This window comes from Rousettus aegyptiacus, unplaced genomic scaffold, assembly GCF_014176215.1.
Source record: "Rousettus aegyptiacus isolate mRouAeg1 unplaced genomic scaffold, mRouAeg1.p scaffold_m13_p_6, whole genome shotgun sequence".
Classification (NCBI taxonomy): Eukaryota; Metazoa; Chordata; class Mammalia; order Chiroptera; family Pteropodidae; genus Rousettus; species Rousettus aegyptiacus.
The window spans coordinates 42,856,943-42,876,486 of record NW_023416309.1 but is presented as its reverse complement, the minus strand read 5'-3'; the positions used below and the strand labels follow the sequence as shown (position 1 = coordinate 42,876,486).

The following is a 19,544-nucleotide window of genomic DNA, read 5'->3' as shown; positions in this document are numbered from 1 at the left end:
TTGACTACGAGATGTCCTAGAGAGCATCTTTAGAAAGTATATATTCTTCTTAGCAGAGCCTCTTTTGTAGCAACTGACGTGTCCCCAGTATGTATTAGGCACCTAATGAGTATCTAGTAGGTTCCTTTCTTTGGCAAATCGCCCTCCTCCACCAAGATTGAGTTCACTCCCTCCTGCAATATTGTGTAGTCATCAAAGACCCTTCCCTGCTGGTAGTCTCAGAAGGTCACTGCTTCTTAAGTGCCAAAGACACCATATGTGATTAAAGGTCATTACTTTCCCCTCCCACCTGAATGAGCTACTTCGAAGAAAGTCTGAGTCTGATTCATCCTTATATCCACATGAGCATTGTATACAATTATGTAAATCCTTCAAGTCCTCAGTAAAATGTATCCAGAATGGAAAAGTAGGTTCTGGCATAAAAATCAGGGTCTTGTTACAGAGCCAAAATGTACACATGAAACATACTGAAGAAGAGGAGATCATTAAATGCTAAACTCTGTGCCCCAGATTTTGATCAATGTAGAGGTAATCTTCAAGGAACAGTCTCCAGAAAACAAAGCACACATATACACTTCCATCGCCCAATTCCTGATGTGCTTTCTCCTTCTCTCAAGAATTGGAAGCATCCACAAAGAGCTATTCCTTAAGACTGTAATGAAGAGGTGTTAGAGTCAGGTTATTGCCAGATCTAGCATGGGTTTCTTAATTGAGATAAGATCATTGACAGAAAGGTCAAGTCTCAGGCACAGAAAAAAACAGCATCCAGAGAGAAATATTCACGTGTGAAATTCTGAAACAAATTGGAAATTCACATAAAATTGATGAAAGGCAAAACTGGAATTCTCCATTAGGTTTGAATGGTTAGTTCAGTTAAAGAAATGACTTACTCAAATGGTCTTTATTATTTTAACGTAGACAGTTCCCCACCTCTACGGGGATCATGTTAAAAAGTAAAGAAATGATTTCCAATCTCCGTAATAAACCACAAACTCCCTAGTTTCACACCCAAAGACCCACTTTGGCAGCCCTCAGGCTAACTTCCCGACTTCACCCTGCCATGAATTCTGTGTTCCGCCCAAACTACTTTCTAATCCTAGCTATGCCTTCCCTTTCCCCACCTTCACACCTTTACTTAGGCTGTTTGCACTGCCTAGAATATCTTCTCTATGTGCTAATCTGATGCTTTTTCCAAGAATCATTTCCTCCAAAAAAAAAAAAAAAAAGCCACTTTTTTTTCTTCTTTCACACATCCTGGCTCAGGTCTCCCTCCCCTGAGCTCCTGAAGTTTTATGTCTTCAATGGAATGTGAAGGTAGAAGTTTGTACTTAGTGATATTTTAAAGTGACATTTTAGTAGTAAGAGTTTTCTTAATTATTATTAGTTCCTATCTCTAATGGCTTCAAAGTACTTTCTCACATATTAGGTAGTCTCACACTTCTCTGAACTAGAAAAATAGTTCCATTTTACAGATGAAGAGCTACAGTAAGTGTACTCAGTCACAAAGGACCAAGACATGGCCAATCTTGGTAAATGTTCTATATGTACTTGAGAAGGATGAATATTCTGTTTTTGGTGGATGAAATGTTCTATTAAAGTCAATTAGGCCAAGTGAATTGATTGTGTTGTCCTACATTCTCACTGATTTTTCTTTCTACTTGTACTATGAAGCACCAAAAATTCAATCAGAAATTAAATTTTGAATACCATTTTTAAAATCCTGTTTATGAAATATGTAGGGGTAAGTCTGATGGAAGAGTTGCAGGATCTATAAACTAAAATCTATAGAACATGGCTGAATTAAACAGAAGGAAATCTAAATAAATGGCGAGATATAATGTGGCCATGGATCAGAAGATTCTATTTCTAAAATGTCAATTCTCTTCATATTAATCTATAGACTTTATGTAATCTTAATTAAAATTTCAGAAGGCATTTTAGGAGACAGAAATTGACAAGTTGATTCTCAAATTCATATGGAAGTACCTAGAAAGACCAAGAAAACCTCAATAAAGAAGAATAATCCAGAATATTACTCTCAGACCGTAAGACTTGTTATAAAGTTATGATAATCCTGATAATATGACTTTAGAGTCAAAATAGAAAAGTTGGTTGAATGCAATAGAGTCCAGAAATTGTCCTGCAAGTATACAGATAATTGATTTTTGACAAAAGTGCAAAGGCAATTCAATGAAGATAAGCAATAATAATAACAACAAAGTTTGACTCATACCTCACACCATATACAATTTTAACTCAAAACAGATCATAGGTCTAAATATAAAACTTAAAGCTATCAAACATCTAGAAAAGATCAGAGGAGAAAATCTTTGTGACCTTGACCGAGGCAAAGATTTCTTAGCTATGACACCAAAAGCATGATCCAAAAGTCAATAATTAACAACTTATCAAAATTATAAACTTCTCTTCATTGAAAGACACTGTTAGAATTAAAAGACAAGCTATGGTATGGGAGAAAATATCTGCAAATCACATGTCTGATAAAGGACTTTTATACAGAATATAGAAGGACTCTCAACACTCAGTAAGACACAATCTGATACTTTTTAAATGGGCCCAATTTTTAAATGGGCAAAATATTTGCTCAGAGACTTCGCCAAAGAAAATATATAGATAGCAAACAAGGACATGAAAAGATGCTCACAATATTCGTAGTCACTAAGAGAATGAAAATTAAAATTGCAACAAGATACAATGATATTAAATTATTAAATTAAAAAGACCAGCATTAACAAGTGTCAGGGAAGATGTAGAGTAACTATTACTCTAACTATGTAGAGTAACTATAACTCTAACTATAACTATGTACCACAGGCAGAAATGTGAAATGGTACAACCACTTTGGAAAATAGTTGGGAATTTTCTTAAAAACTTGAAGCTATATTTACCATGTGATCCAGTCATTTCACTACTAGATATTTGCTCAAAATAAATAAAAGCATATATTCATTCAAAAACTTGTACATGAATGGTCATAGCCAAAACCTAAATTCAACCCAAATGTCCATTATTACATGAATGGATAAACCAAATTTGGTATATACATACAACGTATACCAGCCCCCCCCACCCCCACCAAAAAAGAATAATCTATCAGATACACTCAACAACATGGTGGATGAATCTGAAAATAATTATAAGAGAAAAAAAAGCCATAAAAAAAAAAAACAGAGAATACGCTGTATGATTCTTTTTATATAAAATCCTACAAAATACAAACTAATCAATAGTGGCCATAAACAAATCCCCAAATATGAATATGGTGGGTGAGGAGGCAGGCAGAAATGAAGAAGGGTGGGAGAAAGAATTACAAAAGAGCACAAGAAAACTTTGGAAGGATGATGAATATGCTCATTTTCTTGACTGTAGTTAAGACTGCATGGGTGTATCTATGCAAAAAACTTATTAAATTTGTATACTTTAATTTGTATAGTTATTGAATATGAACTATATACCTCAATGAAGTTTTTTATAAAAATCTGAAATCAACTCATCGAGTGACCTTAGTTTTATTTTGAATAATGCTTGTGAGCACTTAAAAATGTTTAACTCCAAGAGAATATCTCGGCTCTCTCATACAGTAATTATATCTAACATTTTTGGAGGTAGGTCAGACCTTCCTTTTAATATATATGCTGATAAAAATCTACACTTCTGTTTTGTAGCACTTCTCACAATTGGCACCAATTACTTCTTTGATCAATATTTATCTTTCCAAGATAGCAGAGGTAGCATCAGTATCTTCCATTAGTGCACCCCTAGGTCCTGTTACGTAGTAAATTCTAAGCAAGTATTTGTTGAATGTAATATCCTTGACCTGTTATCTGGATAATAAAAGGCAGCCTGTTGATACTTTCCATGAAATACACTAAAAAATAAGAAATGGTTTCTGCGTTCTATGTTTCTTTTCTTCATTTTCCCTTTCATTGTATCAATATTCACTTGAGAGAAAAAAAAAATCCAATGTTTTAAAACATGAATCTTAGAATATGTTAGACCCTGATATCTGTTAGTAAGTTACATGAGAGGAAAAAAGATAAATGTTATGGTATAGTTTGCAGTTCTTTTTAATGATTAAATTGTGATACCTGTAATGGAGATTACATGAATAATATTAGTTTTGTACCTGGTTATTCACTGGTATTTTTAGCATCAAAAAAGGGAAAGAGACTGTACAAACCTAAGGGTAGACAGATTATATCAAGAGAGTAATGATCTACTAGTGAAACCTGAAAGCTCTCTTCAGAGGCTAGAGCCTCTGGGGTTAAGGTTCAGCGTCCATCCACGCCTGATATATTCACGGGAGAGATTTCTCAGCCACCTCTCAGCATCTTAATTATAAAAACATTCAAACCCACAGTAGTATTTGAAGGATGGAGAGTTAATACATTTTTTTCCCTCACTCATTCCCCAGCTGCTTATTACAAAGCTTCTAGATTACCCCTTCTGGTATCTCTACCAAGTGCTTCAAATTAAAAAGTCTCCATTTTTAAAAGCTTTATTTCAATAACTTAATCAGACAGCTACTGCTGGCTGCTGCCTCCAGTGCTCAGAGCAGCCGAGGGAGGCGTGGGGCGAAATGTCAGGAAAGCAGCTAAAGGAAAAAGCAAACACAAAGGAAAGTCATTATCCCCGCTATGGTATACCTTGGGGGCAGCACCTTGTCCCCTCCCTCGCTCAGTACTTTTGAGAAACAAGCATCTCCTTTGTTAGCAAACATGCTGTAGGCACAGCCCTTGGCCTTAGGTTATTTTTTCAGGCAATCAGACTATCAAATTGATGGTGTCCTTTTGGCTCTTGTCATGATTGGGGTTATCAGGCACCTTTCCTACCTGTGACTTCTACGCAGACACAAAGTTTGCATCCTCTTTATCTCTTGTCCAGGAACAATTTAAGATCTTTAGATGTCTAAACACTGGGGAAAACGTTGGTCCTCCAGCCCTTATATATCAAAAACATGTAAAATCATAAAATATAAAGCTCTTCAGTAGGTGGATATGAAAATAGCATCTTTCTAGATTTTTCTTCAAAAACTTAACAAGTTTAGTTGTGTTTCCATAGATAAGTTTGTCTAGAGAAAGCTTTCTCTGGAAAGTCATATTTGCATTGAGTTTTTAAAGATAAATAGAACTAGCCAGCTGAAGAAGGGGAAAGGAAGTCCCACAAGGATACGCATGTGCTAAAGCATTTTGGGGTGAAACAGGAGGATGCATTCACCCCCTGTTGCATGAGTGAAGGGACCGTTTGGGAAGAGGGGCAGAAAATTAGACAGGATTGAAACTACGATGGTTTATGTGCTGAGTGAATTTTATCCTCCAAGCTATGGGAAGCCAATGACGAATTTTAAGATTTGTAACACATTCAGGTCAATCAAATCTCTTTCTGTAACTTCTGGTACAACCGAGGTCTACCAACCCTTTCAAATGCAGAGAGAATGGAAATTAAGCACCAAAGCAAACCAAAACAGATCTAGCTTACACAAGTTAATAGCCACGATTCTCAAAAATAAGTTTCCAGGGGAGGGTGGGAACAATATGGGGGACCATTTTAAGGACAATATAGATGTCTAATCACTGTATTATATACTTGAAACTAATTTAAATAATAAATTTATCAAAAAAAAATAATGTTTCCATCTGAGCTTTCTTTCAGCTTCTGTTCCCTCACAGTTCTTCCCAGTGGTCTCCACGGCCTGGGTACCAGCTTTTTTCTTGCACTTTCCATTATTTCCTAACCTTACTCAGGGTCAAGGCCAAAGAACAGTTTGAAACCTTCCCATCTAGTCTCAGAGCCTCTTATGAGGATCTGATTTCCATCTCTGGGATTGGAGCCGCCCTCACTTCCTTTCCTTTCACCTTCACTGCAAATCCTTTCTGGCAGTTGGTTCCCTTCCAAGTGCCTCAAGCTACACAGCAGGGAGAGACTCCTACTCTCTCCTCACATAGGGCAGTAGAAATGCAAAGGGCAACAAGACTTTCATCATTCAGCAACCTTGACATGGGCTGAATTGTGTCCCCTCCAAATCCTAACTCCTCATACCTCAGAATGGCATTGAAGGCCTAAATTAAGTTAAAATGAGGTGGGGTGTGTGTGTGTGTGTGTTTGGTTCTGTTTTTTTGTCTGTCTGTTTTTTTTAGTGTGGGTCCTAATGCAATTTGACTGATATTCTTACAAGAAAAGGAAATCAGGATACAGAAACACACCAGAGGGAAGACCGTGCGAAGATGTAGGGGAAAGACAGCCATCTATACATCAAGGAGAGAGGTCTCAGAAGAAAACAACTCTGCTGACACCTTCATCTCAGAGTTCTAGCTTTCCACACTATGAGACCTTACATTTCTGTTGTTTAAGAAACCCAGTCTGTGGTACTTTGTTGTGGCAGGCCTAGCAAACTGATACAACATGTGACAAGGCGATGAACATTTTTCTTCAAAGGAGGAACACTTCTTATGTCAACACTGTATGGATCAGTGTAAAGAGGAGTCCAAAGTGTAATCTGGATGACCTGCGTCCAGGTCTGTGGATGCCTGAGCTGCCAAGAAGCAGGCGCAGACAAGCGGAGAACATTTCCTGCTGTGGGGCAGAGATTCATGGAAGCTGGGGGGAGGCCCAGTGAGTGTATTAGTTTCCCATCACTGCCGTAACAGATTACCACAAACTCAGTGGCTTAACGAATTTATTATTTTACAGTTCTGGAAGTCATAGATCCAAAATCAGTCTTACAAGGTTAAAATCAAGATGTCAGTGGGGCCGCATTCCTTCTGGAGGTTCCGGAGGAGAATTATTTCCTGTCCTGCCTCTAGAAGCCACCTCATGGCCCCATCTTCAAAGAGCATCACTCCAATCTGTGTCCATGGTCACATCTCATTGTTTTGATTCTTCCTTTACTTGCTGTAACCCTGAGATTATGTTAGGCCCCCCTGGTCATCCAGGATTCTCTCTCCGTTGCAAAATCTTTAACTTAATCACATCTGCCAAGTCTTCTTGCCCTGTCAGGAAACATTTTCATGGGTTCTAGGGATTTGAAGGCGGAGATCTTTCAGGGAGGGGACATTATTCAGCTGACAACAGGTAGAAAAACCAGAGGATGGTATGGCCAGAGGACAGACTAGGAACACAGAAATGCCAAAAAGGACTTTTCTGGATAGAAATCTATGTACTGCAATCTCTCTCCTTGACCCTACAGATCTTCAGTTACCACCACCTATATCACAAAATACTTGGCACAGTTGATTAGCTTTCCCCCAGATATGGATGCTGAGACAAAAATTAAGTAGTTTATTTGGAAAACGGTATAGAAGTAGAGAAATTATTCAGCAATGGAAGGCAGTCGGAAGAGAAATTATCCAGGCAATGGAAAGCAGTCGGTTACAACCCGGCTAATTCTGTGGGTAATTGGAGCTTAATCCAATTGGGAAATTCTGGAAAAGCATATAAACCACATGCCTCAGAATCATCCCACTTGAGAAGAAAGGAAACTATATGCCCAGCTCTGTTGGTCATTGGCTGAGCACTGCTCCCACATGTTATTCCTTGGCGCTTCTACCGCGTGCTGTGCAGAGGAGTGAAGTAGCATCTATGGAGTTTGGAGAAAGCTCTCCAGCAAAGACATCCAAATCCCAGCTATTGGAAGTCTGTGGGAGCATACAACAGCGGAAATACCAAATGGATGTGGGCAGGGTATCGACAGTGTCTGTTAAAATTAGATTCCTCATGGAAATCAGCGACATGGCTGTGTTTTACATCATCATTGATGTGGGGTTGAAATAGCCTATAAATATGAGGCAACAGCTGACATCTGGATTACACAGAGAATAAACATCAATGGAACATTGACTTATGCCTATATAACTGCCACTATGGCAACTCGTTCTGTAGACTCTGCTACAGAAAAGGCAGCCTTGAACTCCTTGCTATCTGGCCCTGATTCAGGACTTCTGTGGGGTTCCTGTTTCCAGCATTTCCTTGGCCTGGAGCCAATTCTCCCATCCTCTCCCACTCCCACCATGTTTGGCTTAGTCAGAACATCAATCTGCACCGCTACACATCTCCATTGCTCTTTTCGGTGGATGAAAATATATTGGCTAGGGTTTCTCTCCACCTACTACTTCCTCCCTTGATTAAAAGAGAAAATTTAAAAAGAAATTACAAAGAGAAAAACCCCCAACTGTTTTTTCTCCTTCCATTTCACGCTGTGTCCTCAGGCTTCCCCTCTCTTCCCAGCCATAAATCAGGCAGTTCTGGAGTTTCCAAGTCCAAATGCGTGAGGACAATATACATTTGGGTACTTTTAAATAAGAAGTCAATGTTCTATACTTTAATTTTCTCCTCTCACATTAAACCTCCCATTCTTCGCATAACCAGAGTGATAAATGCAGAGTCAGACTTCGTCTTTCTGACATTAATATACATCAGTACTTCAAATGCAAACAATTGTGACATTCGACTTTATAAAAATTACCAAGTGCACCAACTATGCTTAATTAAACCATTTAAAAGTTGCTTTTGTTACATTTAATGAATGATATATTATACTGCAATGAAACATGCAGCAATACAAATACTTCACAATGCTTCCAATTAAGACTCACTTCACTTATGCCAATTGACAACACAAGTGTTCCACACTTCATTCAGTTTGTGCATTTTAAATGAACTGGTTAGTGAGAAGGGTGCTTCTTTGCTAATGAGTTTTGTAATCAAGGCATCTATTTTAATTTCAAATTGGCTAGATTGGGGAAAATTGCTAGACTAAATGACTGGTACTAATTAGGATTATAAAAATATTCATCATGCCATGGAATTAACACGGGGGTCTGATTTTCCTACATTTGCATATTGCTTGAGTTTTGGGGGGAAAATCTTGACAAATTGTCTTCTCTTTAGCAAATTGAACAAACACTATATCTGTTTTAGCCCTTCTTTTCATTTAAAGCATAATACATATTCATGATTTGTAAATGAAGTTAAATGATTTCAACTTCTATCTTCATTACCATATTAACGATGTTGTCTCCATAAACTTCCTTAAAAAACTTCAGATTGTAGTATTACCTATTTAAATGGCAAACATTTTAGTTTAATCTATATATTAACCCAAATGTTGGAGCAAATTAATGGGAAAAGTGAGCAAAACGAGACAAAACCTGAAAAAAACAAAACCGCCTTCTTGTTTATATTCTGCCTGAGGCAGAATTAATTAGTCCTATGGCCCCCGATCCACGAGTACGCAGTTTGATGACTTCCCTCCTTAAAGTCCCTCGCCCAGATAGTGCCATCAGCTGAGAAATATGACAGAAGAACCGTTGCATTCTTTCCAAGGTCTGGTCTCTTCACAACTAACTGTGTTGTCTCACTACTGCAGTGCTCTCTGGGGCTGCGGTTCACTGTAAAGTGCCCCATAAGGCGTTCTGCCATGAATTGGTGGAAAATTTCTCTCTCTACTAGGGAGAGTGAGATATGGTCATCTGGGGGACTGAGGGGACCTCAGCTAGGACTAGAATAGAGAGCAGGCCAGGCCCCTTACTGGCTAGAGCACGTTAATATCACCTTCAAGTGTCATATGCTCCCCTGTAACTTGGAAATCATAATATCCACCTTGCAGATTCCTATGAGAATTCAATGTAATAATGTACATAAAAGCACCTTTCATGCCCATACATGAGAGATACTTAAGCACATCTATCTCCATTTCCAGAAGCACCCATATGCCCAGCACTGAGTAACATAATACAGGTAGTCTAAGAGTTACTTGATACAAACCTTAATTCCCTACATATGTCTATACCCCTTGGCTCCAGACTATCTGTTTCTATTGCAGCTGTCAAATCAAATAACCAAATACTAATTCAATTTGGGGATATAGCTGCAAAATTCATCTGAAAACTTCCAGAATAAATCACTTCCTTAACATCTATCTATAGTGGGTGCTTCTAAATAATAAAACCTATATCCACCACTGAGTTGTAAATAATATAGATTGAAGTTATATCCAACAAGAGTATACTTTTTGTTAGGAGAAAAAATATAATTCCTGGAGTTTCACATTTCAACAGGGACCATGGTGAAAAGCAAAGCTGAAGAAAAGAGAAGCCTCTGGCTCAATGTATTCATTCCTAGTACAAGAAAATTCTTCTATATGGCACACTGCTTCTTAAAAAGGTATTTAAATAATAATTTGAAATGATTTTACTTAAATTGGTGCTATTCACATCTAAAACCTTTTTAAAGAGCACTGCCTTATAATTAGGACTGAACATAATAAGCTACGGAAGGTAAATTACTTCTTGGATTTTTTTAATGATAAAAGTAATCTAATGAAAGAATAGAAAATTCAAAAAAGAAATAGTATGGAAAAAAATTCATAAACATAATGTCATCATCTTAGGAGAACCAGGTAATATTTAGAAATAGTTCCTTTCATTATTTTTAAAATTTTTCTTCTTCCTTCCCTCTTTTCTTCCTTCCTTCCTTTTTCTGATTTTATTTTTGTACACCTATATTCAGAGTACTTTATTTAATATGTATTATGTATAAATTTACATATGTATTATGTATGTAATATGAGATACATATGCATTAAATAGGTATTAATATGTATCCATGTTGCTACATGCTCATCATGGCCACCATTTTAATGGGTGCATAATATTATGGCCAATGTATGTACTATGATTTAAAGTCTCTTTCGTTGGTAATTCACTAAGTTTCTACCCAGTTTTTCCCATTATGAATGACTTTGATAAACATGCCTCAAGCTTCGTGGTATTATTCCACTGGTATAGTCTCAAAAGTGGGGTATCATTGGATCAAAGTTATGAATACATGAATGCCTTTTGATACACATTGTGAAGTTATTTTCCAGGAAAGAAAACTTATTTGCATGATCATCAGTACTATATCAGAATACAAGTTTCACCGCATCTTTGCCAGCATTAGTTATTTTCTTTATGGCACAGAAAGTAGCACATTTTTAAAAACGAAATCTGCTAAATTAATTTTAAGTGAACATTTTTTGAAAGTTTCCTTATGAATTTTCTGGATTAGTTAGGCTTATTCAACATTAATGAATTCTTACCTTGGGTTTAGTCTAATCTTCTCATGTTAATATTTTAAAAAATTCTCCTTCTCTGTCATTTACTTCACTTCCTATCTTCCGACCTTTCTCAGCTAGTCATCAACCATCAGCATGAAATTAAAAATAACACTGAATGACAACAGTCCCGTGGGGTGTGGAAGATAATTACTGGAAAAGTGCACAAGGGGTGTACTGGGATGACAGTTGTGGTGTGTTTCTTGGTTAAGGTTCTGGTTTCATACGTGTATTTATGAAAATGCACTGAGTTCATGAAATGTGCACTTTCCTGTATGTACATCACATTCCGATTTAAAAGGTTTAAAGACTGACCCCAACTATAAAAGACCCAGTGCCGTCATATCAAGGTGAGTGGTCAAAATGCAGGCAGAGAATGGAGGGAGGACAGGAGGTATGGTCAGGTCAAGTAGATCATAAGTCTAGAAAGGCTTGCAAAGGAAGAATCAAGCAAAAGAATCCCTGAGTCAGACTGGAAAACTGGAAACCTAGGATCAAAATTAGGCAACAGGGTCAGAGTTAGGGACATTGGGAAGAAGTGTGAGCACAAAAGATCATTGCATCTGTGAAGACAAAGTCACTCCATGTAGGAAGTAGATAGAGAAACACAGAGAAGGCAATGAAGCTGCATTGCTCCATCACCTTGTCCACCTGTACCTATAGTCACCTCTGTTACCAAAATACTGTCATGGGTGGATTTTTACCATGAGAGCATAACTGCTTTGAGAAAGATGTTTTTGGAAAAAGGTACTTGAGTACTCTTCTTATTATATACATACATGCATACATGTATACATATACAGTGTTTCTTCCATTATTTTAGCAAATGTCCCTTTCTCTGAAAGCAATGTGTCAAGTTACCAAAATGGACACCTAGAAAGTAGAGGCAGGGAACAGAAAGTCTGAGACATGGTACAGGGAAAGCAGGGCCGGAAATACAAAGCCACTAGATCTGTAATCTTGCTGAACGCTATTCCTTTGAGCTAATGTTTTCATGAGCAATATTAACACAGGTGACCATCCTTATTGCACCGCCCTCCTTGAATGAAAGTTAATATTCTATATTAAACCAGTATTTCATTCAAAACTCAACTCAAATAGATTATTGGTAATATCTGAATAACACAGTGGTGGTTCCACCTCCTTAATAAAACAATAGGGCCATTCTTGGTATACTGTTTCTGTTTTTACCTATGGGAAAATAGCCTCGCAGAAACTGGTGTTTCTATGGTGACGGAGATGGCACATCTCCTCTGTATTGACGAGACATCTGTAAGAGCAGTGCCAGCTTGGCATAGGTGAGTGGGACTATAGATTTTTTTTTCCTCATAAATGATACCTAAATGGTTTTATGGGCATGGAAGAGGTCCTAACAAAAATGCGATGTTTTTCTTTAAATAAAAAGTGCCCTTCAGTCCTACTGTTATTCCATGGGGGATAAGCTTCAAAATCATGGTCATCCCTAGTTAATCCCCAACAGCTTTATCCCCACCAGGTGGTGAGACATGATGCCTGTTTCTACCAATGGCTACTGAGGAAAGTTATCATCACCTACTAATCCTGGAGGCTCTGAATACAATTACATTTCTAATCTGAGGGTTTATAGGAGAATACAAATGAAAGGAACAGCTTCATTTTTATCCAGCATTCCAGAAATACAGGTTTAAACTTCCTTTTGACTTTTCAGGGCCTCCACACCCCAGATACATTCTAAATCTTCAGTACGCTGCTCGTGCATGACGTGGCAGCACCAGGTAGAAGCCAAGCAGCGAAGCCCACGTGGAACTACCATCGCCTCCTCCACCGGGAACCCTGTTTGCCAGTGACCATACCTAAAACTGCATCAGCTTCTTAACCAGCTCATTGATCTATCTATAAGCTGCTATTGACCTTGGCTGGTAGCAGGTGATCAAAACAAAACAACAAAATAAACAAACATACAAAACCATAGTTGCACATCCACCTCCCCAAGCACTAAAATAGCATCCTCTCATCAGTGTGCTAGTATTCCAAAAAGTAAGTTTTACATTGATATTATTGGACCCTCTAGACCAGTCTAGCCCAGAAGTGTCTGAAAAACAATGGTCTGAAAACCAGTCAGTTCCTCATCTCTGATCTCCAAAGCCAGCTGTATTTGTTAAAGTTTCATTTTGCCAGAAAGATAAATGATAATAAAGAGCTTTGCAATCCCACCTCTTATGCAGAAAAATGGCTATTTTCAGCTCTCCATCACCAATGGAAGGCCCCCTGTGTCAGGATGTATGCATCTGTGAATATATGAGCAGTGCCATTTAAAAAAAAAAACTAAAACTAAACTGAGTCTCTTGTCAAGATGAGAGATGTTTAAACATCCAGCTTTCTATGGCAATGAAAACAGCACCTATCTATTTAGAGGATTGCAATGTCCAAAAAACCTATCTCAAAATCTTTCAAAAATTCTCAATTTTAATAAGATTATTGAGCCCTCCAGGTAATTCAAAACATCACAAGGTAACTGTTTCAGTTATCAGTGAGGAAATAGTCTGATGAAAACAAAAAAGAATTTCTGCCTCTTAAATATGCGGCCCTCAAAAGGTGTTCTAGAGCTTTGGGGAGGGGAGGGGAAAGGAGAGGAGAGGCAGGACATCTTTTATTATTTCCAATTTGGTCGATCGTAACCTAATACTTTTGCTGGTTGTTTTTTAATCACAAAGATTTCTGTAAAGCATCTCCAAAGATTCTTATACCCACGAAAGGGTCTCTTGTCTTCACTGATTCTTTTTGTATTAAAATCCAATATTGCAGGAAAATCTTGAAGGCTGAAGAGGAGCTGACACAAGAATTGGCAGGAATTGGGACTCTCACAGGATGGCCAGAATGCAAGGACTTGGTCAAAAGCCCAAGTCAAACTGAGCGGGAAACAGAAAGCACTTTCCTATATTGGGACACATCAGAACTAATGAGGAATGGCTCTCCAACAGGGTCAAGTGCAAGGTGCATTTACCATCTACCTCCCCACCCCTTTGCAGCTTTGGAAGTTGGAAGGCTGGGATGATCTTCACCCACAACTTGGCCTTGACCAGTGCAAGATATCCATGTTTCTCAGTTGACTCAAAAACTGCCATGCAGCACCTCAACTAACACAATTCTATGTGCATTTCTCAATTTCTAGATACAATTTTGGTATTTCCTTGGTTCTCCAGCAGTGCCTTTACCAAGTGAGATCTCCTGGAAAGTCTCCTATAGCTTTGGGGTAGCAATTTGGAAGGTAAAGCAATTGGATATCATCCCTTTAAAATATCATTCAATTAGGTCTTCTGTAATACATACAACAGAGACAGTCTTACCGATTCTAAAGGAATTGCTAGTGCATTTCATCAAAGGTACAATAATGGAAACATCGATTCACTCCTCACCACAAACATCTCCCTTTGATGCTGCAGTTACCTTAACACTAGCATTTTTCATTTTCTCTAGAAAAAAACCAGCTGCCTTAGTGCATGCACATTAGAGAAAGCTCCAATCTGAAATAAGACAATTGTATATCAATCTCAACTACCCTTATATCTTCATTTGCGGCTGCATAGCATCACTCTTCTTGACTCTAAACCAATAAATTATCTCTCCCTCACACACACACACACACACACGCACACACACACACACACACACACACACACCAAAACAAAACAAAAACAAAGCAAAACAAAACAAAAAACCTCTTCTGCACCCTGGATGACTGGGTCTAGGTGTTTTATGTCATCTCTGCAAATATTGCCAGAGGTGTCATCTGCCTCCTCACTCCATTTATTTAAAAGAATGGCAGAGCACTGGTTTGAAATTTTATGGGCATGAAGAACATCTGGCCACTTTACATAAAAGATGTCAACATGAAAGAATACCTAAGGAATAATACATCCAGAAATGTAGTGTGGTTAGGAAAATCCATCAACACCCACTGCCACATTTTCAAATATTTTTACCAAGTGAAAAAGTAGCCACCAAGTCTGAAAGTATTTTGAACGCATAATATCCACAAGGGTAGGTCCTTTTTCAGCAATGCCCCAAATGTTCTCAGTGCTGTGGTGATGGAGAAAGGGATTTTCCTTCCAGATAAACACAAGGCACATTGCATTTGGTTTATCAGCCTCTTGGCACGAAATGTCTGTTGCTTCTAATCTAGCTTGGTTCTGTATAAATAAAAACACAGTTTAGGAGTTCTGAGCTTCTTCTAAAATATTACCATTCAGCCATTTAACAACATCCAAAGAATTTATTTTTTTCAATATAGCTTCAAAATTTCTGGCTATACTAAGCATCTAAACTCACAGATCATCTGACATTTGGCTAAGTCTTTCATACAATATCCACTTGATGCCATGAAAGAAATGTATTTGCAACGGCTTTTGCTCTGCAAATGTCATGTTGGTGTCCTTATGGGATTGAATTAAGCACCTGATGCCCACCTCGAGGCTCCATTAATGAGAGATATAAAGGTTATATTGAAATTATTGTTTAATGGTGCCAAGATCACACACACGCGTACTCACACACACATGCTCACTCACTCACTAATTCACTCATTCCCATTTACAATCATATATTCAGATATATAATGAAGAGCAACCATTTCAGGATTTAAAAGAGAACAAAGAAAAGAAGTTATTTCGACCAAGGTTATTCTGTGGATATCTCTATGCAAGATAGTGTTTGGAATTTTCTATTTTCCTTCACTGATTGATTCCACAACATTATTACATAATAGTTGAGCATCAAGCACTGTACCAAAGTTCTAGAGATAACAAGAAAAATACAAAGAATCACCTAAAGTCCATTTTCTTAAGTGTAAGTTGACCAACTCTAGAGGGTTCATTACCATAGCATTTATTCATTCACCCACTAATCTGGTCCCTTAACAAATATTTACTGAGCACTTATTAATGACCAGGCACTGTGCTAGGGACTGATGCTCCCATGGTTAGTAAAATCAGACACAGCCCTACCTTCTTGGAGCTTGTGACCTAGTGAGAAGTGAAGATACTCCAAAAACCACATTAATCAATGTAAAGTCTCAACCATGACAGGTACTCTGAAGGGGTATCGATGTTCCTTTCACAGGACCTTGAGAAAGAACACTGAGAATAATATAACTTTGTTTATCAAGGAGTTTAGGGAAAATGTCCTGAGGAAGTGATATCAGATCTAAGAGTGATGAGGTTAACTTTAGAGAAGAAAATTCTAGATTCAGGAAATAGAGCAAAGGAGACAGCTGGGGTGAGAGAGTAAGGAAACTGTTCAATGGGAACTGATAAACAGTGAGTCAAGAGAGAGAAGGAGGGACTAGGCCAAGCAGGTGTTTATATGTTCCACTGAGGACTGTGGTCTTTTTTTCTGTGAGCCATGAGAAAATGCTGACAGAGTTTTAACAAAGGCATGAAATCATAAGATCTACATTTGGGAAAGACATTGTTCTGGTTACAGTATGAACACAGTGGAAGAGGCACTGGCAATGATTCAAATGACAGATGTAACCTATGTTTGAACGGTGGTGGTCATAGAAAGAAGTACATGAAATCAAGACATATTTAGGGATAAGGTTTGATGATGGATTAGGATGCTGGGTTAGGAACAAGGAAGTATTAAGTGTACCTCCCAAGCTTCTGACTTTTGCAACTAAATGGATACAATATGGGAATACTGGAAGAGAACCAGCTATGTTGGGGGAATATCGAGAGTTTATTTTTGGAACATGTTGAATCAAGAGGCTTCTGAGACATACAAAAGATAAAGTGAAGTACACAGCTGGATATGTGAACCTGGAGCTCAAAGAGGAAGACTTATTGGCCCACTATATCTTGAATGTACTTTTAGAAAATAACAAAGCAGACAATGGTTGTGGTTTTGCTTCCTTGGCTAAACTCAGAACTATGATATATTTAAATTTTACCAAATCAGGGTAGCATGGTGTGATGAAATATGCCCTAGACTCGGAATCTGACAATATGTATTCAAACCCTGGCTCCTCCAGGTATTAGCTGGGTGCATTTGAATACTTCTGCTTACTAGAGTCACTATAAAATTTCACATTTCCTATTTATTTCACAGAGTATTTTAAAGGTCAAATGAGTAAAATTATAGAGAAAACCTTCTTGAACCTGTGAAATAATAAAGAAATAAACAGCATTGCCAATCAATGAAAGATACTTATCTGCATATGTTAATACTAAAGATACTAAAGAGTAGAAAGGAAAGTAAGTTGCTGCAGACAAAATCAACTTGGTTGGAATAATGAAATGCCATTGAATCTCCTCCAAAATTTGGATTGAGTAAACAAGTAACTTTTTATCACGTGGCACCTGAGTGATAAGATGTGAATGAAAACAGTATCTGTTCACCTTTTGATCCAGACTGTAGGCCAGCACCCAGTCCTCTTGCCTGGGATGGAAGAGCAGACTCTGGATATAGAAGGTGAGCCGGTATTTCTGATAGGTGGCTCCTTCGTCTGAACTGATCAATATGCTGCTTTCCATTTCGGGATCACTAAGAAGCATGATCTAAAAATGAGAGAGAGGAGAAAATAGAGAGCGTTAGTAGGAGAGAATAAATAAAGAAATTAAAGCATAAATATGAAGTCAGCTGTACTTGTATATCATAGCACAAAAGTGACATCTGGGCCTCTATATGAAATATTGGTATTTTTCCCCTGATTTCGTCCTTCATTGATTAATTGAGTTGAAATTTTGTGCAAGATTAAGTCTGCATACAAATGAGGCTTTATTTTTGATATTTCTCTTTTAAGTATTGGGAGTGGGTTCTTATGGTCCTTTGTCCCCTAACCTGAAGGCCATCACACCTCTCTCCTCCCCTGTTCAATGCTCTATGTTACTCTCATCACATGATTGCCTGTATCGCTCTTTAATCATGAAAAGGATCCCTCTATGATCACACTGTTTGTTTTGTTCTTTCTGATTTGTTTTCATGATTCAATTGATTTAAGTGGTTTTTCTCAATATTTCCAAAAGCACATATCTCCAAAGGACCTTGAGGCAAATGCTGATGCTCAAGAAAGTTTGTCATCCTCAAGCCAAAGGGACAGAATGGCGTTGTATAAAAAGGCTTTGGAATAAAGAAATCAGGTTCAAATCTCAACACTTCTATGTTCATATTGTCTCTCCTTGGAAAATTACTTAACGTCTAGAGACCTTGGTTTCCATAGCAATAATTAAAAATTATGATACCCAAACTGGCTTTGAGCGCTTGATACAATGAATATTCTTGACAAATGATAGCTAAGATTACTATTTACCTTTCAGTACTTACTTAAAAGTCCCCTCCAATAGATACAATTTGGCTCCTACTTTCAGTAACTCAGTGATATTGGTCTCACTAAGAATGTCATTGACTTTCCAGTATTTAAATCCAATAGACACTTAGGTACTCAGACCTTTCCTCTAGTTAAACTCCTAAGAATCTTTGATACCACTGGCAGTTCCATCCTTCCCGAAGCATTCTCTCCGACGTGCCTTTGTACTGCTGTATTCATCTAGTCTTCCTTTTCATCTCTTTTGAATACTCAATTTTCTCTGTTATCCTTATAATATGACCATTCTTTTACCCTCAGCTTTGACCCTCTTCTCTTTCCACTTAATGCATTTTTCCTCAGTGATGACTTCTACTCTTTTTATTTTCCTCAATTACCATCTTTCTGGGGACAACTCCTAAATTAAGTCTCACACTGAGGTCCCCTTCTCATAGTTTCAGACTTGAAAATTTAGCCTCCTGGTAGCTCCTTCTGGAGCCACCCACAAACACTTCAAACTCAACACGCCTCACAGTGGACCTCATCCCTGCCCTATTACTGCCCCAGTGTTTCCAGCCTGGCTCAGTGTTTCTACCAACCATTCACGTGAAGCCAAAAGCCTGCGATTCATCCTTAACTGTGCTTTTCCACTGTGCTTCTTCTACAATTAGTCTCTGAGCCCTGTCAATTTTACCTACCCATTAGCTGCAAAATCATTCTGTCCCTGCCTTGTGATTGCTATAGTCCAAAGGTGATCATTTCTGTGCTGCATTACTATAAAACACCACTAACAATCTCACTGTTTTTGCTTTGTCCTCTCCAATCCTCTCTGCACAACTGTGGCCAGAACAACCATCCTACAATACAAAACTGATTCTACATTCCCCTACTTAAAACCATTCAATGGCTTACCATCAATCCTCGTATACTCTAAAATTCTTAAAATAGCCCAACAAAATCTGCCCCCTGCATATATCTCTGGCTTCATCAGCAGTATAGTACTTTCAACCTTTATTATCCAGCTCTACCCAACTTCTTGGAGTTCCTAATGCTTGCTGAGTGACTAAATGAGCAAATGACTTTTTTTTTTTTCCTCTTACAGTTTTTCTTGCCTTGGGCTCTACTGCCACAAATTTTTAGGGTTACTTCTAT

The 19,544-nt window shown here is 38.0% G+C and overlaps 1 protein-coding gene across 3 annotated transcripts in view; it reads right to left on the bottom strand.

Annotated features, from left to right (window-relative positions):
- The window catches only part of SORCS3 (sortilin related VPS10 domain containing receptor 3), a 513,788-nt gene that overhangs the window by 219,380 nt on the left and 274,864 nt on the right, over nucleotides 1-19,544 (bottom strand). For all 3 annotated transcript variants that reach the window (XM_016144038.2, XM_036222121.1, XM_036222120.1), the window contains exon 4: nucleotides 17,488-17,646. In XM_016144038.2, the coding sequence (XP_015999524.2) occupies nucleotides 17,488-17,646 (159 nt within the window). The remainder of the gene's footprint in view (nucleotides 1-17,487; nucleotides 17,647-19,544) is intronic.